The following is a 15,128-nucleotide window of genomic DNA, read 5'->3' on the forward strand; positions in this document are numbered from 1 at the left end:
AGAAAAACAATCAGCGTCGCAGCTCAAGCCCCTCCATGCAAAGAATTGCTGGGCATTTTTGTCATTTATTTCTTCTTTAGCTTTCAAACATGGAAGAAGAGGAAGAAGATGAGACAAGTATTTTGAATATGCGCACCCAAATAGGCATACCGCAGCCGCACTACTATCCGGCCATGCCGAGTTACTAGGAGAGATACTCGGTAATTAACGAACAACCAGCTAGGTGGCGTCTTACGGGAATATGAAGCCTTAGGCCATTGGACAATACATTGCTCGTGCTGCTTCCGGTTGAGCGAGAAAAATTTAGTAACTAACCTAGCAAGATGATGGCGTCCCTCGCTGACGTCATCTTGACTCGCCATTTTCGACGATAGCGGATCGCAATTTTTTTTTTGATAATGTTACTCACTATGTTAGTCTAGCATAGATTGTTTCTCATTATGTATATAGAATGGGACAAAGGACACGCTTGCTAGAAAATGTGTAAATAGAGTCCATGTATGAATAAAGATTGTAACCGTCCAAACCTAGCGGCCATGGCAACAGCTCTACCTATGAGGAGCATCACAAGAGCAACACGTTTCGCTCCCAGGAACATCATAGTAACTACATCGGCCAGTCGACAGGCTCTCACGAATTTTTGGCATCATGAACCATGGCGCATAACTGGAGGGCTGCGGATGGCTAGCACTGTAAGTGATACTGCTGCGGTAGCTATACAGGGCAAAACATCAGGTACCTATACCAACACCCGGACACTCTGCCTAGTTGTGAAGAGGTAAAATAAGCATGCTCACAGCTTTTCAGACCGGAAAGAACGCGTCGTGATATTAGGCTCAGGTTGGGCCGGGTATGCCTTCGCTCGAACACTGGACCCGCGAAAGTACGAGCGGTTTATGATCTCTCCTCGTTCATACTTCGTCTTCACGCCGTTGGTCGCGGGTACCGCCGCCGGGACTCTTGAGTTCCGAGCTGTCATCGAGTCAGTGAGGAGACTGAATCTAGACCATTTTTACCAAGGTTGGGCCGACGATGTCGATTTCGAGCGCAAAGTCGTCCGTGTTGAGGCGAACACGTCCGACGATGTAGCCGGCAGGACGAGGGCGCAATTAGCGCCGGCTCCAGGTAAACTGGAAATAGAGAAGGGGCCAATGTTCGACGTGCAGTACGACAAGCTCGTGATCGCTGTCGGCGCCTACGCCCAGACATTCGGGATCGAAGGAGTGAAAGAATACGCCAATTTCCTCCGCAATGTCGGTGATGCTCGCAGGGTCCGGATAAAGATTCTACAGTGCTTTGAGAAGGCGTCTCTGCCCATTACCACGGACGAGGAGAAGAGAAAATTACTTCATTTCGCCGTTGTGGGTGGGGGGCCAACGGGTATCGAATTCGCGGCCGAACTACATGATCTCATTGAAGACGATCTGCGCAAAACATATCCAGACCTGTACCAATTTATCAAAATCACCGTGTACGATGTTGCGCCGAAGGTGTTGCCGATGTTTGACCAGAAGCTAGCACAGTATGCCATGGACACGTTCAAGCGCGGGCGCATAGACGTGAAGACGGAACACCACCTCACACGCATCCGGCCCGATGACGATTGCGCCGGATGTCTGAAGTTGCGGTTCAAGGAATACGGAGACGAAGAGGTCGGCGCAGGTATCGTGGTCTGGAGCACGGGACTTATGCAGAACCCGCTGATACAGAAACTCGAGTCGAAAGAAGAGGGGCTGCAGCTCCAAAAGGACGCGAAAACAGGCGGACTCGTCTCCGACGCTCATCTGCGCGTTTTGGCCGCTCCGAAATCAGCAGCAGGAAAGTCCGAGCAGCAACAGCAGGATGTTGCCGTCGTGCCGAATGTCTACAGTATCGGTGACTGTGCCGTCGTCACGGGACAGCGATATCCCGCCACGGCGCAGGTTGCGAGCCAGCAGGCGACGTATCTCGCAAGGAGCTTCAATAAGGGTAATCTAGAAGCGAAACCCTTCCGGTTCAGGAATTGGGGTGTCATGACCTATTTGGGTAGCTGGAAGGCGATACACCAGAGCAGCGCCGACGAACTGACTGGCAGGGCGGCGTGGTTCCTTTGGCGCACAGCGGTATGTAATCTTTCCACCCATGATCTAGAAGTTTTCCCTTGACGTGATGTTCATAACACGTACTAACCCCTTGAGCTGTTATAGTACCTCACCAAAAGCATGAGCATACGGAATAAAATCATGGTACCGGTATATTGGCTGATATCCTGGGTTTTTGGCAGGGATATCTCGAGGTTTTAGATTTGGTTAACAGCATGGTAAGGTTATCTGTACTATTATTCCGTAGTCGAACACTTCGACTGGCCAGCATGTGCGTGTGAAGGGTAGAATTGATTGCATCTAGGGTGCCCAGCGAGGTTAAATAGGCTTGCATATTTGTAGCCTGATACAGCAGATGCTACCTTGTATTGATGTTCTGAGAATATTGCTTTTTTTTTTCCCTTCAATTGAAAGCATTTTGTTTATCTACTTAGATACAAACTTGGTTTACATTTTACAAGAGGTAGTATTTTTACCCGATTAGCACGAATGAGAGATGAGAGACATTTTGAGGTCACCTTGATGTCGCCAATCCCACTGCTTCCCGTACAAGTCTCATAGTCTCCTCGGCGTTCTGGCGCGCGGCCTCGGCACCCGCAGCCTCTATATCGTCCAAGTACTTGCCGCCCTCGCGCTCGAGCAGCTCGGTATACCGCTCAAGAATGCCGCTTAGCTCGGCGGTCACGGCCTCGATGCAACGGGCCTTCAGGTCGCTGAGCTTAGCACCCATGAGGGAGTCAGCCACGGCCTCGGGCGTTGTCGGCTCGGAGCTGCATTGCGCCGTAATTTCTAGGAGATTCGCAACTCCAGGGCGATAATCCGGTTCATATGTCACCGTGTTCAAATTGTCAGTAACAGTTTGTTGAATTCGTTGCTCGATCTCTCTAGGCGTTGACGTAATGAGGATCCGTGATTTCTCACTTGTCGCTGATTTCGACATCTTCTCGCGAGCATCTCGGAGTGACATGATGCGCGGTGATGGAGCTGATAGTGTCACGTTCAGATATCTTCGATAGAAGCAAAGCGAGAAGATGCAGGCAAATGGTGGCCACGACATCAGTTAAGGGAGACTTACTTGTTATGGTCTCAGGGGAGACAAGCAGCTCATTTTGATAAGTATGATTGAAGTTGGTCACGCACTCCCTGGCGAACTCCAGGTGTTGCTTCTGGTCATCGCCCACAGGCACATGTGTAGCGCGGTGAACGAGGATATCAGCAGCCTGTAAGACAGGGTAGGAGAATAACCCAAGTTTTAAGCGTGAGGCTATTGCCTCATTTACATCGCCTTGCTTATTGTCGGCCTGGAGTTTACTCTATCACCTTGGTCAGCGCGTGATACACTGAAGCGTAAAGCATCACAAACCTTATACTGTGTCATCCGGCCGAGGTAGCCCATTGACGCCGTACAACTCAGTATCCACATCAGCTCAGAGTGTTGCATAACCTACTCATATTCAGTTGAGGGTCATATATACAACAAGAGGCGTAAGCCGAGTTAGTCAGTAGAGCGTTCACATACCGATGATTGGTAAAACAGAGTCGACTTCTTGGGGTCTAGTCCAATGGCCAGTAAAGCGGCTAGCATCTCTCTCCTTCGGAACCTGAGAGCCTGGGCGTCTTGCGGCATCGTGATAGCGTGGAGATCAACGATAGAGAAGAGCAACTTGTCTTTGTCGCCTGCCATATCTTGCAGACGCTTCCATTGACGCATAGCCCCTAGGTAATTCCCTAAATGCGGCACGCCGGTGGGCTGGATGCCCGAGAATATCACAGCATGGTCGCGCTGACTTTGCGTGCTAATACCCGAGATCCGCGGTTTGTGCGTCGACGCAAATAAGGACTGCGCCGTCGAGACCGGGAATCGTCTGCTGCAGCACGTGCGCGCTATTGGCAACATTGAGATGTATATGTGAAATAGATATGCTCTGGCAATTATTGTGCCTCTAATGTGTGAGCCCGTTTCATGTGCATCGATCTGGGAGAGTGTCAATTTATGAGATAGCCGTATCGCTCAAAATTCAAGGTTACCGGAATTTCAATAGTATCATTACATGAACCATATTAGTATTTTGTTGGGTTTTAGATCGATTTGATGCCAAATATTGGTAGATTGAAGGTTGAAGGAGGGAGAATTTAGTATCAGCGAAGCTCGGGCCACCTGGTCTTAAGTCGTGCACTTTCACCATCAGACTCTAAAGCGATGACTAGGTGGGTAGACAACCCTTTTGACCGCAAAAGACCTCGAACCGCTCAGTTGCCGTACTTGGGTAAAAATGAGTACGCAGGCGCTTTACACAGAATCTATTTGATATACACTGATGATTCTACAGCTTGGTTTGTTTCCTTTACATACCATATATGCCATGCCTTCCTTTATGCTGTATGCTTAAACCTTTCGCTCTCCAACAACTCCTTAACTTTTTCAACTGTTCCTAGAACTTTGCTTTGCCCTAGGAGCTCCATCTTTTCATCGATTGATTTCTGCATTGATGGTAACTCTGAATCCATTTGCTTACTGGTATCTACGAGCTCGTTAGGTCGCCTACTCGTAAAGTCAAGTCGAAACACAACTGCTGTCATATCACTTACCAAGTGAGGAATACTCCCACATATTGGCCTTCATACCGATACCGTAGTAGGCGTGCTTCTGTAAGAATGCAAGCCACACTTGCACTGTTTCAGGGTGACCGTCTCTAATCTGGATTAATCTCCTCCTTGTGATACGTTCGAAATTTTCTTGTGATTTTTTGAAGATGAAGTGTGATCTCGGCACCGTCCATCGCTCTGTTATCTTGGGCAGAGGCACCGGCCCGAAGGCAGGGAGGTTGAGATAGTAAGCTGCACGCAGCGCAAAGTCGCAAAAGAACTCGAGGTTGGGGATGCTATACGACCGAAGTTGAAGATCGCACGAGGGAACACCATATTCGGTCTCACGTCGGAGGGGCTGGAGGTAAAGGGCCTGGACAGCTCGGGGAAGCCGAATTTCATTCTCCTCGGCGGGATTAGGCAGTTCGTTTCTAACATGTCATGAGTATGGAATCGCTGGACAGTCGGCGCAGGCATACCCACATCAATTGAACTGGTGCAGCTCTCGGATCAGCTCTGATCGAATGGCAAGTCAGTACCCGAGCACGGTGATATTGCCATAGGCGCAGCGTGGATTGGTCGACTCACGCTGAGGCTTGTGAACGCTTGCTCATTAACCCTGGAAGAGCATGTCGAGTTTGTCCGGGCTAAGAGACGTCAGCTAGTGAGCCCCTACCATAGATTTCAAATTGTGGTTTGGGAGACGAACAGTCGGCCGTAATAGCGCCTGCCCCAATGGCCTTATGAGACTCGTCCTCGACATGGTGCTGTGGTTCGCATTCCTCCGATTCACGATCCAAAACTGACGCTGGCGACTGGGGACTTGCTTCTACATACTTACAGTCGTCCTGAAATTTGGGGCTCTCTATCGATAACAACATAGGTACAGTACCTAGGTACCAAGCGCACTAAATTCGGGCCCACTAAGTACTTGTGAGGGTACTTACCATAGGGCTGATTTCAAGATGGGCAGTAGGTATCCTGTGAGCATAAACTCTACAAAAGAATAGAGCAAAGTCAATTTATCTCGAAAATATGAGCTTGGATTACGAGTATTCAACTTGAAATTGAAACTGAAAGCTACCCAAAAATCATGCCAACACTGGAAGACCCAAGTTCATCATACCGATCAATAAAGCTACCTCTAACCAGGTAGCAACTTCGGTACATAGGCGGGCAGTAAGGAGGTAACTAGGCACCACTCCCTTTTCCTACTGTAAGTACCGTAAGTGTACACAGGTCATAGCTATCCCACCTTCATTCACCCCACATCCCAATGACATCCAACTCAACATCCCACTTGTATTTGGGAATCGACCGAACTTGGGACTTTGGACCATCTTATTCCTCAAGATGGAGGTGGCTATGAAATCATGGGGTAAGTCCCTTGCGTCTCCCTCTGAGTTGTACCGTACACACCCATCGTACTCCCACTAACACTCGTCCCGTGTTTTTAGAGCTCGACAACGAGGTCAAGCTAGTCGATCCAACTCGTGATGCGCTCTACAACTACTCCCCAGAACGGCAGAATGAGAACAACGACTTGAGGCCATGGAAGTCCGATCCACACCATTTCAAGCACGTGCGGGTCAGCGCTGTCGCACTCATCAAGATGGTCATGCACGCACGATCGGGTGGCTCAATCGAGGTCATGGGGCTGATGCAGGGCTACACGGACGGCGATACCGTCGTGGTGACAGACGCGTTTGGCCTACCTGTTGAAGGAACCGAGACGCGGGTCAACGCCCAAGACGACGCCAACGAATATATGATTCAGTATCTACAGCTTTCTCGGGATCAAGGAAGTCGTGAGGAGAACGTCGTCGGCTGGTACCACAGCCATCCAGGGTACGGATGCTGGCTCAGTGGCATCGACGTCGGTACCCAGCAGATGCAGCAGAAGTTTAACGATCCCTCCGTAGCCGTTGTGATTGACCCTGACCGCACCATCAGCACCGGTCGTGTCGAGATTGGTGCCTTCCGGACCTTCCCTGAAAACTATGAGGCGAACCTTGCGAAGAGCGGTTGTGGTGATGCCGACAACACGACGTCGGTCCCTCTAGCGAAGGCAGAGGATTTTGGTGCCCATGCTAGCAAATACTATGCTCTTGAGGTCTCACATTTTAAGTCAACACTCGACACGCACCTGCTTGACCTGCTGTGGAGCAAGTATTGGATACAAACGCTGTCGCAGAGTCCACTCTTCACCAACCGCGACTACGGCAACAAACAAATGCTCGATCTTAGCTCGAAAATCCGTCAGGCAACGGTATCGGTTCAGCAAGGCGCTAGAGGCGCTGTTCTGTTCCAAAGCTCTAAAAAGGTAGACGTTGAAATGGACAAGATTGGTCAAACGGGTCACTCTGTTGCGATGAAGGAAAAGCAGGGTCTCGTGGCGACTGAAGTCAAAGCAAAAATCTTCAATGGGCTGGGATCTCAGACGACAGCGTAGAGAGATTGTCAGGGATAGGCTCGCTTGATGAAGAGCAAAAGCTTCGCTTCGAAAGCGGGGCACATTCATGTGATACGAAGCATTGATCGGCGTTATTGGGTGGCTTGAATTGATCTATAGATGAACCGACTAAAGCGACTATGTACAGGAGTTCTTCATGGCTACAGAAATGGTACAGGTTTTTGATACATTTTTGGCAAGAGAATTCCTCTCTCTTCTTACTCCTCGGATGAACCATGCAATATGCCTGCTACCTTCATTCGTAATGGGGACATCGGTAGGATATAGCTTCATACGTTCCTGCTTAGGGCTACCCGATGCGCCTTCCTCACACGTGCTAGCGTTTCCTCTTTACCGAGAAATACCATGCTCGGTATCAATCCGGGGCCCGAAGCGGACGCAAACATCACCCATCGCAGGAATTTCCAGCCCCAGGCCTCGAATTTCTTTCTAGTATCCATGACATAGCCTATTGACTTAATGAACGGCTCAATGCTACTCTTGATGTTCTCCTCTGTCCAACCCTCCGCCGGGACACCCTCAAGAGACTCCAGAAGCGTGGTAGCAAGCTCGGAGATCTTTCGCGGCTGTGGCTGCGTCTCTTTCTCAGTGCCTTCTCGCACAGCGACCTTGTGGAGCATGTTGCGTTGATTTGTTAGGGCAAACATGTACTCTTGCTCTGGGACCTCCCAAAGGATATATGCATTTGACTTTAGGAAGCTTGCAGGAGTTATAAAAGTTTTACCGTTCAGATGGAAAATTTTACTTAAGTATCGATCAGGTATCGCTGAAAAGGGATTGTCCTGGGTCCCATTCAATGACTCGACTGAGTCTACCCAGGTAGCTAGTGGTGGACCGATACGCACGCCCAACTGTCTATGCGGCGCGGAAGGGTCTTCCTGGGATCTCCGGTCTTCCTCGCATATCTCGAGAGCGAGTATGAACTGAGGCATAAGAGGTGCAAGGGGAGACGCCTCGCCCGCACTGTCGCGGTCTAGAGCTTTGCGCATATGTGCCTTTTGAAAGAATTCGTCCTTGTTATTTATGATAACATCACCTCTCGTGAATTTTAGGTGAAACTAGATAGGGGCTGACAGTTAGCGTTAGCTTCCTGATGGCAAAGTAATGACTCACCCTTTCGATCATGTCCTCTAGATCCATAACCTCTGAGGTTTCTTCGCTATCCCGGCTTGGGGACCAGCCCAGTAACAAAACATAGTTGAGTAGAGCGATCGGGAGGATGCCCCGTTCTTTCCAAGAGGACAAGTTAAAGCTTGCGTGGCGTTTGCTTAATTTTTGCTTATTTTGATCGACTAAGAGACCAACATGACCAAACTGGGGTGGTTCCCATCCAAAGGCGTGGTATAAGGCAACATGTGCTGGCGTTGAAATGAGCCATTCCTTTCAAAGACACCGAGTGAGTAGCTACTCTTAAATAGCAAGGAGTCGGTGCACCTACAGCTCCGCGAATCACATGAGTGATCTCCATTAGGTGATCGTCGACGACGTTGGCGAAATGATATGTGGGAAAGCCATCCCTTTTCATTATGATGAAATCATCCAGCAGGACAGGACTTTTGTACATGCCGTATACAAGATCCTGTACCACAGGATTTTGGCTATCAGGCCTGAAGCGAATGCAGTGCTCTTCGCCATTTGCTGCACGTTGAGCAGATTCTTCAGCCGAGATGTGAGAGCATGTCTTGTTGTAGACATAATCTCGACCTTCGCTCATGGCTACCCTCTTCATAGCATCAAGCTCCTCAGGAGTGCAAAAGCACCGATAAGCTCGGCCATCGTCTAATAGTTGATTGACATGATAGTGATACGATGGGAGCCTCTCAGACTTTCAAGAATGGTTAGAACAACAATATTTCCCCTGGGAGATGGGAGGCTGGTGTTACCTGTCTGTAGGGTACACAAGGTCCCCCAATATCTGGACCTATGGAGAGTCAGAATAACACGATGCATTCAAGACCAGCGATAAAATATAGGTGAAATATATCGCACCTTCGTCCCATTCGAGCCCAGCCCATTTTAAATCTTCATACATCTTCTCCTCAGCATCGGGCACCAGTCGTTTCTGTGTTAGAGTTAGAGCCATGCTAGTTCTAGTGATGTGTTCAACAACAGTCCGGATTTTATATATTTCTCACCTGATCTGTGTCTTCAATTCTAAGCAAGAACTGGCCTCCGGTTGCTCTGGATAGCAAAAAATTGAAAAGAGCGGTTCGTAATGAGCCAATGTGCAGGTACCCAGTGGGCGATGGTGCAAACCGCGTCCTCGTCGGTGCGCCTGGTAGGAGAGGTGTTGGCTCCTCCCCGCGTGCTGGACGGCCGAGCAAATTGCGTCGGCTGAACAAAATATGATGACACCGGGGCAGGGCCTGTCGGCGGAATGCGCCGCGGGCAACATACAGACTGCTCATCACTTGTTTTAATAAAACGGGCTATCGTCTACTCATCATCATTTAGAGGCGCTGTTGGCCGAGTTTGACTTTTATCGAGAGGCTGTTGGTGATTCCGGTCAATAGCGAGCATAGGTATATATCCATATCGATAGCTGGGCGTTACGACATGTTGTTCCCACCCAGAATGCACCTAAATTAAGAGCTACATACTTACTTACTGGAGTTATCGGAGTTTATGACTGTTCAACTACCTACCTAGGTACATACTTTTTAACCTAATGGTAGAAAGAGATTTCAGATCGGAAGCTTTTACCATTCAACTTCCATTTATATATATATATGTGTGTGTGTGTGTGTGTGTGTGTGTGCAGGCAAAACGATACAATCGAATAGAAATACTGCAGTTCTACGCTGTTTTTACACCAACTACCTACCTAGGTAATCACAGCACATTATCACTTATCCCCTGTCACCCCAGTTGGTACCTAGTGGCATCCGATAGGTACTTAAGTACTGAAACAGTGTAATGTGGCCGAAGCCAAAATGGTTTATTGAATAACTCGACCAGCGAGGGCTGAAGCCAGCTAGAAAATGAAGGTTGTAGATGGTAAGGTTGGTGGCCAAGGGGCCCTAATCTAGCCCGCTATTCTTATATGCCCTTGCTTCCGTTTGCACCCCCCACAGTACCTACTTAAAGTACAAGTAGGCAGTACCTAGCAGATGGATGCTTGACTGCATGCATGCACTACTCCCGGGTAGGTACTTATATAGTACATGTATAAGAGATCCATTGTATGTATAGCTCCTGTGGCGGAAAATTCTGCATGTCCATCAACCAACTTCTAATGTAGCATGCCATAGGTATCCTAGCCGTAGTTATTACATCAGAATGAAAACGTGAACAGATACATGCACTAACTTATCCATGCTACTAGCTTTTCTTCTTCTCTCTCTCCCTCTTTTTTTAGTCAGTGAGCTTATCGCCTAAGGCTGTGCGCGTCTTTGGGTTGGCTGTGTGGCCGCCTGGTTTCTCCCATAATTAAGTAGATATCCCATCCTACTACCCAGTACGTGGGGTGTAAGCTTGCCCCACCACTTTTTTCTCTGCCTACCCAAACTTGCACTCCATTGTATCTTCTCCTTTGACGAGACTGAGGGACAAGAGACTTCCTCGTTCTCCACGGCCTGCTACTAAGTTCCAATCCCTGAGTTGCTATCATGGCGGAACAGGATAACACAGACCTATACGGTAAGATACTCGTCGCTCCGCCGTCCTGCCTTCCGTGTAGAATTACGCGGGGTCCAATGGCTGACTTACAAATTCTTAGAGCTTCTCGGCGTCGACAGGTCAGCCGACCAAAATGACATCAAGAAGGCCTACCGCAAGGTCCGCTTGTCCACGCCCCTATCGGCCTTATATCTACATGCTGACTATTCAATAGCTTGCCTTGAAGCACCACCCTGACAAGGTTCCCGAGGACCAGCGCGAGGACTCCGAGCACATGTTCAAGCTCGTAACCCAAGCCTACGAGATTCTTCGAGACGATGAAAAGCGCGAAATGTACGACAGGCATGGAATGGCTGCGTTCGACCCCAGTAGGGGCGGTGGCATGGGCGAGGGACCCGATATCAACGACATCCTAGAACAAATGTTTGGTATGGGTATGGGCGGAATGGGCGGGATGCCTGGCATGGGCGGCGCTGGCGGGCCCAGAAGACCGCGTCGCGGACCTGACGAAGAGTCGAAGTACAGCGTCAGTCTAGAGGACCTGTACAAGGGCAAAACAGTCAAGTTCGCCGCCAACAAATCTGTGGTTTGCGGCACTTGCAAAGGCTCCGGTGGCAAGGAAAAGGTGAAGCCGCAACAGTGCGACCGTTGCAAAGGTAACGGTATGGTTGAGATACTCCGTCAGATGGGCCCAGGCCTAGTTGCCAGAGACACGGCTCCATGTGACAGATGCCAAGGATCGGGCAACTATTACAAGGAGAAAGACCGTTGCAAGAAGTGCAAGGGAAAGAGGACGATCCAGGAGACAAAACCCCTGGAAATCTACATCCCTCGGGGAGCATACCAGGGCGAACGCATCGTCCTGGAAGGCGAGGCCGACCAGCACCCCGATCAAACGCCAGGCAATCTTGTCTTCGTTCTTGTTGAGGAGCCGCATGAGGTCTTCAACCGAGTCGGAAATGATCTTTCTGCGGACCTAGAAGTCACCCTAGCCGAAGCCCTCTGTGGGTTCTCGCGTGTCGTCTTGACGCATCTTGACGGTAGAGGCATTCACATCAATCACCCAAGAGGCAAGGTCTTACGTCCAGGACAAGTGCTGAAGGTCACAGGAGAGGGCATGCCATTGAAACGTGGAGACACGAAGGGCGATCTATATCTCATCGTAAAAGTCGAGTTTCCGGAGGATGGTTGGCTCAAGGACGACGCTGCCCACGAGTCACTGACGAAGCTGTTGCCCGAACCTGCTCCTAAGATCGAAGCTAGTGAAGTTGACGACGTCGAGTATGACGATGATGCTGACCTTGACGAGGTACGTTCAACCCCGCTAACAGAATGGAAGTAGTGTTACTTGATACTAACTTGCGGCAGATGGGAGCTAATTCGGGTGATCCACGATATGGTGATGGTTGGGAAGATGACGATGATGATGAGGGCGGTGCGCAAGCTCAATGTGCACAACAGTAATGTATTATGAGATGTAATCTTTGCTTCGGCGACAGGGCCATGGAATCACTACGCAGGTCGAGTTTTGGGTTTCTTTTTTGTTTCTGGGACGACAATAACGTTCTTCAAGAGCGATCAGCGAGTCAGCATCGGCATCAATATCGGCATAGTCATCGGCATAGGTATGGGAATAGTGTCGATTAGGATAGAGACGAGTGAAGGGAGAAGGCCCTTTCCTTGTGTCTCTTCTGGGAAATCTGATAGACCAGATAGAAAGCCTAGAAGGCAAGACATGAATCACCCCTTACGAAGAATCAATGAATTCTATCTATGGAAACAACCTTTCATACTCAATGAGACTACCCGAAAATCTACGACAACGCATACCACAGCATGTCATAACAGTAGTTATTTCTCGCGCGGTGACACTTTATGCTCCACGCGACCATAACCCATGAAAGTGATTCACAGGTACCTCGCCTCTAGTTAGGTACACAAGGGTACATAAGGGTACCAATGCAACATAAGAGGTACTGCACATTCAACTACCTAGAAGAATTTGCATGTAGGTACCCAAGTACTGTAGGCAGATAGTGTGGCTAGTGCGACACACAAGCCACCACCACAAACCTTCATTCGCTAAATTTCCCCACTTACCTAAGACTCCCACAATTGCCCACGAACTTTTTCTCAACCTGCGACTCGACCAGACATCCGACGGCAGAACACCAACAAACCCCATCACGGCCGACGAGAAACCGCAGTCAAGGTGAGACGCCCCCATGCTGCAATTCTGCTTTGCCAATATCCTAGCTACGAGTCAATCCTCCAGAATACGACAGATTTCTAACTGATTGCCGTAGATGGTTGCCAAGCACATTCCCATCGTCAAGAAGTACGTCCGAGATTCTCTGGTTCAGCGTCACAATTTACACCCCTATTTATCCCAACTGGCAATGACAATTCAATTGATGTTGCGAAAAATCGAGACGGAGGATGGAGAGAGGATGGAGAGGGCATTTGACGCAATAATCTCGCTTCTCGAATTCCCCCTGGACCTTTTTCTCCAATCGAGCCTTTACGCACGCGAACAATGGTACATTCGAGGAGGTCGCTAATTATACAACAGGAAGACGAAGAAGTTCAACCGTCACCAGTCTGACCGGTTCAGTACGTCTCCTCCCAATTGAAGTTTACTAAGGATTGAGTATTAACTTATCGCGAACAGAGTGCCTTTCTGTTAGTATGCCAAACCAACGGTACTAGAACACGGACTAACCCACATCACAGTCAAGCTGGAGGAAGCCTAAGGGTATTGACAATGCTGTCCGCCGACGATTCGTAAGTTGTCAAGGGATCAACCATTCAGGTGATTTGTACTAACAGCCAACTCACAGCGTGGGCGCATGGCTATGCCATCGGTACGTAAATAGACCAGGCCAGCGGACTATCAACCAGGTTCTTGTGCCTTCAAAGAAGTGTTTCACTAACAACCCTCAAGATTGGTTATGGAAGCAACCGCAAGACCCGCCACATGGCCCCTAACGGCCTGAAGGTAAGCTGATAGTTGTCGATACAACAAAACTAAGCTAATAGAATTAGGCCTTCCTTGTCAGCAACACCAAGGACGTTGAGCTGCTGCTGATGCACAAGGACACCTACGCCGCTGAGTACGTGAATATTCATTACGTGATGAAGAATAAATACCCAGAAAACTAATATGTGGCAGGATCGCCCACAACGTGTCCTCAAGAAAGCGAGTCGATATCATTGCCCGAGCCAAGCAATTGGGAGTCAAGGTCACCAACGCCAAGGCCAAGGTTACAACTGAGATCTAAAAAATGGGCGGTTGATATGGTGACACTGGAGTTCGGTTTTCTCGTTTTCGGCACTTTGCATGTATGGGAAGGATTCATACTCTGCGGTCTACGGACGGTTTGAGCTAGCAATTTCGTGCTAGGAAATGCAACACGAATTCTACGATGACAACCACTCGTCTCCTCGGGGATACATGACACGAAAACACCCATGGACATGCTTCGTGGATACATCGTAGCCCGGCAATCACCAGTTTGCACATGGATTTCGCCCCACTGAACACTGGTAAAGATCAACGACAACATCTCCGAAGGCAGCCATCTAGACAATTCCAGAACAACAAGTGTTGGTGCATATACTGCCTACCAGCACACCTGTCTTCTTGGAGTGGTTTATATCAGCTGTCTCGGGTTGACAATGAACCGCTTTTACCCAACGAATAGCGTTAGGCCACCCCTATCTAGACAATTGTCTTTTGGGGGGGAATGGAAGTCTGAAATCGACTTAACACTAATAAATACTAAGAAATGTGATGTGCTGCCATGATGTGTGTAATTGGTGACGATGCTTTAAGGCTAAACTAACTCTCTCTACAAGCAATTCTGAAGTCAAATCTAAATCTGCACAAATCAAATAAGTACTATCGTATTTTTCTTGTATGGACGATATCACTCTTGTCAATTGGAGTGAGCCCAGTGCAACAATAGAAAACCAGGGTTCTGTACCAGTTGAACCTCCAGGTTAACCGTTCCATTAGAGACTGTCTACATTGACATTTAGTGTACATCTGTTGGTTCGTCCTTAGTTAACGCCGTATTATTGTTAATTGTGCTTAGTGACCTTAAGAATTCCGTGTTCAATCTTGCTGGCCTGAAGAAATGGAATACACGGATTTTGCTATTTCTATGTATAGTTGGTAGATCTCTGGTGTCCCATCATCAACTGACTTGACGCAAAGTACCTATGTCTAGCGATAAGCTGCGAGTACCTAGGATTGCTTCGCGAAACCTAGACATCTGTAGAAAACTATTTCTTTATTTTCGTACAATTGCTTTATTTTCGAGGGAGATTGTATTTCTACCGGGTGCTATTGTTGGCAGAAGAGCCGG

At 48.7% G+C, this 15,128-nt stretch overlaps 6 protein-coding genes across 6 annotated transcripts; 4 read left to right on the top strand and 2 right to left on the bottom strand.

Moving 5' to 3' along the window:
- Positions 1-680: 680 nt before the first annotated feature.
- On the top strand, positions 681-2,282 carry F5B22DRAFT_632845 (pyridine nucleotide-disulfide oxidoreductase-domain-containing protein; the record flags this gene model as incomplete). Its single annotated transcript, XM_047976747.1, has 3 exons — positions 681-735; positions 808-2,102; positions 2,187-2,282. The coding sequence occupies 3 exons, from the start codon at positions 681-683 to the stop codon at positions 2,280-2,282; spliced, it is 1,446 nt and encodes a 481-aa protein (XP_047835700.1).
- A 313-nt stretch (positions 2,283-2,595) lies between these two features.
- On the bottom strand, positions 2,596-5,430 carry F5B22DRAFT_632846 (uncharacterized protein; the record flags this gene model as incomplete). Its single annotated transcript, XM_047976748.1, has 10 exons — positions 2,596-3,065; positions 3,157-3,394; positions 3,445-3,525; positions 3,601-3,877; positions 4,396-4,452; positions 4,489-4,603; positions 4,671-5,098; positions 5,151-5,183; positions 5,256-5,314; positions 5,377-5,430. The coding sequence occupies 10 exons, from the start codon at positions 5,428-5,430 to the stop codon at positions 2,596-2,598; spliced, it is 1,812 nt and encodes a 603-aa protein (XP_047835701.1).
- Positions 5,431-6,020: 590 nt separating this feature from the next.
- On the top strand, positions 6,021-7,800 carry F5B22DRAFT_655535 (JAB1/Mov34/MPN/PAD-1 ubiquitin protease-domain-containing protein; the record flags this gene model as incomplete). The annotated part of the gene is made up of 2 exons (XM_047979893.1): positions 6,021-6,045; positions 6,125-7,800. The coding sequence occupies 2 exons, from the start codon at positions 6,021-6,023 to the stop codon at positions 7,117-7,119; spliced, it is 1,020 nt and encodes a 339-aa protein (XP_047835702.1). The 3' UTR covers positions 7,120-7,800.
- Positions 7,265-9,678, bottom strand: F5B22DRAFT_153930 (uncharacterized protein). Its single transcript, XM_047969171.1, has 6 exons — positions 9,276-9,678; positions 9,130-9,202; positions 9,024-9,061; positions 8,579-8,965; positions 8,254-8,520; positions 7,265-8,198 (listed from the first exon to the last, which is right to left on the bottom strand). Exons 1-6 carry the CDS (start codon positions 9,546-9,548, stop codon positions 7,410-7,412), a joined length of 1,827 nt encoding a protein of 608 aa, XP_047835703.1. The 5' UTR covers positions 9,549-9,678; the 3' UTR covers positions 7,265-7,409.
- Positions 9,679-10,076: 398 nt separating this feature from the next.
- F5B22DRAFT_585396 (DnaJ domain-containing protein) lies at positions 10,077-12,617 on the top strand. The gene is made up of 4 exons (XM_047973493.1): positions 10,077-10,779; positions 10,859-10,917; positions 10,973-12,067; positions 12,127-12,617. The coding sequence occupies exons 1-4, from the start codon at positions 10,749-10,751 to the stop codon at positions 12,220-12,222; spliced, it is 1,281 nt and encodes a 426-aa protein (XP_047835704.1). The 5' UTR covers positions 10,077-10,748; the 3' UTR covers positions 12,223-12,617.
- Positions 12,618-12,824: 207 nt separating this feature from the next.
- Positions 12,825-14,159, top strand: F5B22DRAFT_154063 (ribosomal protein L32e). The gene is made up of 8 exons (XM_047969172.1): positions 12,825-13,096; positions 13,331-13,371; positions 13,430-13,440; positions 13,492-13,542; positions 13,599-13,622; positions 13,703-13,756; positions 13,804-13,871; positions 13,931-14,159. The coding sequence occupies exons 1-8, from the start codon at positions 13,065-13,067 to the stop codon at positions 14,037-14,039; spliced, it is 390 nt and encodes a 129-aa protein (XP_047835705.1). The 5' UTR covers positions 12,825-13,064; the 3' UTR covers positions 14,040-14,159.
- Positions 14,160-15,128: the final 969 nt, after the last annotated feature.

The sequence above is a fragment of the Xylaria bambusicola genome, assembly GCF_022495145.1.
Source record: "Xylaria bambusicola strain CBS 139988 unplaced genomic scaffold F5B22scaffold_2, whole genome shotgun sequence".
Taxonomy (NCBI): Eukaryota; Fungi; Ascomycota; class Sordariomycetes; order Xylariales; family Xylariaceae; genus Xylaria; species Xylaria bambusicola.

Coding starts and splice junctions, on each gene's coding strand:
- F5B22DRAFT_585396 (XM_047973493.1), top strand. CDS start 10,749: ATGGCGGAACAGGATAACACAGACCTATACG. Junction 10,780..10,858: donor GGATAACACAGACCTATACG/GTAAGATACTCG, acceptor ACAAATTCTTAG/AGCTTCTCGGCGTCGACAGG. Junction 10,918..10,972: donor TCAAGAAGGCCTACCGCAAG/GTCCGCTTGTCC, acceptor ACTATTCAATAG/CTTGCCTTGAAGCACCACCC.
- F5B22DRAFT_154063 (XM_047969172.1), top strand. CDS start 13,065: ATGGTTGCCAAGCACATTCCCATCGTCAAGAA. Junction 13,097..13,330: donor CACATTCCCATCGTCAAGAA/GTACGTCCGAGA, acceptor ATTATACAACAG/GAAGACGAAGAAGTTCAACC. Junction 13,757..13,803: donor TGGCCCCTAACGGCCTGAAG/GTAAGCTGATAG, acceptor TAATAGAATTAG/GCCTTCCTTGTCAGCAACAC.
- F5B22DRAFT_153930 (XM_047969171.1), bottom strand. CDS start 9,548: ATGAGCAGTCTGTATGTTGCCCGCGGCGCATTCCGCCGACAGGCCCTG. Junction 8,966..9,023: donor CTTGTGTACCCTACAGACAG/GTAACACCAGCC, acceptor CATTCTTGAAAG/TCTGAGAGGCTCCCATCGTA. Junction 8,199..8,253: donor TAGAGGACATGATCGAAAGG/GTGAGTCATTAC, acceptor GCCCCTATCTAG/TTTCACCTAAAATTCACGAG.